The sequence below is a fragment of the Ammodytes marinus genome (genome assembly GCF_949987685.1).
Source record: "Ammodytes marinus genome assembly, contig: scaffold_102, whole genome shotgun sequence".
Classification (NCBI taxonomy): domain Eukaryota; kingdom Metazoa; phylum Chordata; class Actinopteri; order Uranoscopiformes; family Ammodytidae; genus Ammodytes; species Ammodytes marinus.
This window is the reverse complement of record NW_027648278.1, coordinates 20,001-21,638: the sequence shown is the minus strand read 5'-3', so window position 1 is coordinate 21,638 and position 1,638 is coordinate 20,001. Positions and strand designations below refer to the sequence as shown.

At 38.6% G+C, this 1,638-nt stretch overlaps 1 protein-coding gene across 1 annotated transcript in view; it reads right to left on the bottom strand.

Moving 5' to 3' along the window:
- Window positions 1–221: 221 nt before the first annotated feature.
- The window catches only part of gtdc1 (glycosyltransferase-like domain containing 1), a 16,130-nt gene continuing 14,713 nt past the window's right edge, over window positions 222–1,638 (bottom strand). Inside the window, exons 6-7 of the mRNA XM_080054712.1 lie at window positions 920–1,011; window positions 222–360 (exon numbers count right to left, since the gene is read on the bottom strand). Of these exons, the coding sequence (XP_079910838.1) occupies window positions 295–360; window positions 920–1,011 (158 nt within the window). The 3' untranslated portion in view covers window positions 222–294. The remainder of the gene's footprint in view (window positions 361–919; window positions 1,012–1,638) is intronic.

Sequence of the window (1,638 nt, the reverse complement as noted above, 5' to 3'; positions counted from 1 at the left end):
GACACACACACACACACACACACACACACACACACACACACACACACACACACAATGAGACCGACAGACAGACACACACACACACACACACACACACACACACAATGAGACAGACAGACAGACAGACAGACACACACACACACACACACACAAACACTATGAGACAGACAGACACACACACACACACACACACACACACACACACACACACACACACACACACACACACACACACACACACACACACACACACACACACACACACACACACACACACACACACACACACACACTCTAAGGTGACAGCAGAGACTCATAACGTTCCTTCAGATTCGACCAGGAGAATTTGGAGAGGTCGACCTGGAACCAGAATAGAAAAAAAAAAATGTAGGACTTAGATTAATTAAAGTTTAACGTCATTTTTCTTTGCCATATGTTCGTCTGTTTTCGTGCTTTTTTGGTGTTTTTTTCAGTTATTTTTGTCGCTTTAATTATTTATTTTAGACTTTTTTCTCATTCCAAAAAAACCCACCACACAAAAAGCATTAAAACTATTTTTTCCAAGTTAATTTGATTTTTTTGTAAATTTTTTGACGCTTTTTTCTTGGTTTTATTCCTTTTCCCTCTTTTCTTTTACTGTTTTTTTTTTTTCCATTTTGATGTTTTTTTATTAATGTATTTTTTTGCCACAAAACAAAGAAAAAGAAGTAAATATAAAGAACACACACCTCAAATAAGCGACAACAATAACAGAACAACTCCCAACAAGCACCAACAGTGAGACTGTAGTGAAGTGAGGTGTTTTGTGTCTTTATTTCTTTAAAGGACACTGTTGCATGGTGGGAAATGTAGTTATCCAGGGTGTTGGGTGTTTGTGATTGGACTGAGAGTCAGGAAGTGCTCTGTGATTGGCTGTTACCTTGACCACGTGTCTGCGAACCACGTCCGGCCTCTTGCAGAATCCAGCCAGGCGTTTACACAGCTGCTCCGGAGTGTTGTACAGGTAATCAGCTGGAGGAGACAGGATATTAATATGGTTAAAATGTTGGGTTTTTCTTCCTTGCAGATTTTGTAGAAAGTAATTATAATATCCATAAGTATATTTAATTTAGTGCATAATAGCTGAAACATTTTTTTTTTCCCTTAGAAAGGGTCTCATATATGTCCATATTTCTGCATATTTTGGACCAAGGCCTAGTGCCGCCATCTTGAAAGTGTCATAGTTGAAATGTCATCAGGTGCATTGTTTAAAATTTTGAATTGTTCTTGTCCTTGAAGGCCACTGTAGCTTCTGTTATTATTCTAAAGGGTTGGGGTTACCCAGGGAGCGTTGCATTCTAGAACTTTGTAGAACTTTCTTGATGATGTCATATTACACACTGCACCTTTAAATAATGTGTTTATTAAACCATTTTCATTCTATCGGCCCCTTTATATTGTACAGGTAATCAGCTGTGACAGACAGGAATGTGTTTGTTAAAGGTGCTACGAGGAACTTTCATGTGTGTTAACTCTAGCGCCCCCCTTTGGACTAAAGCGGTAGTGTTTTTACCGTTTGTTCCTGGGTGAGCGTATACCCATGACAAAGGCATTAAGAAAAACTATATAAAAATAGCATTCTTTACACTGATGGTCTGG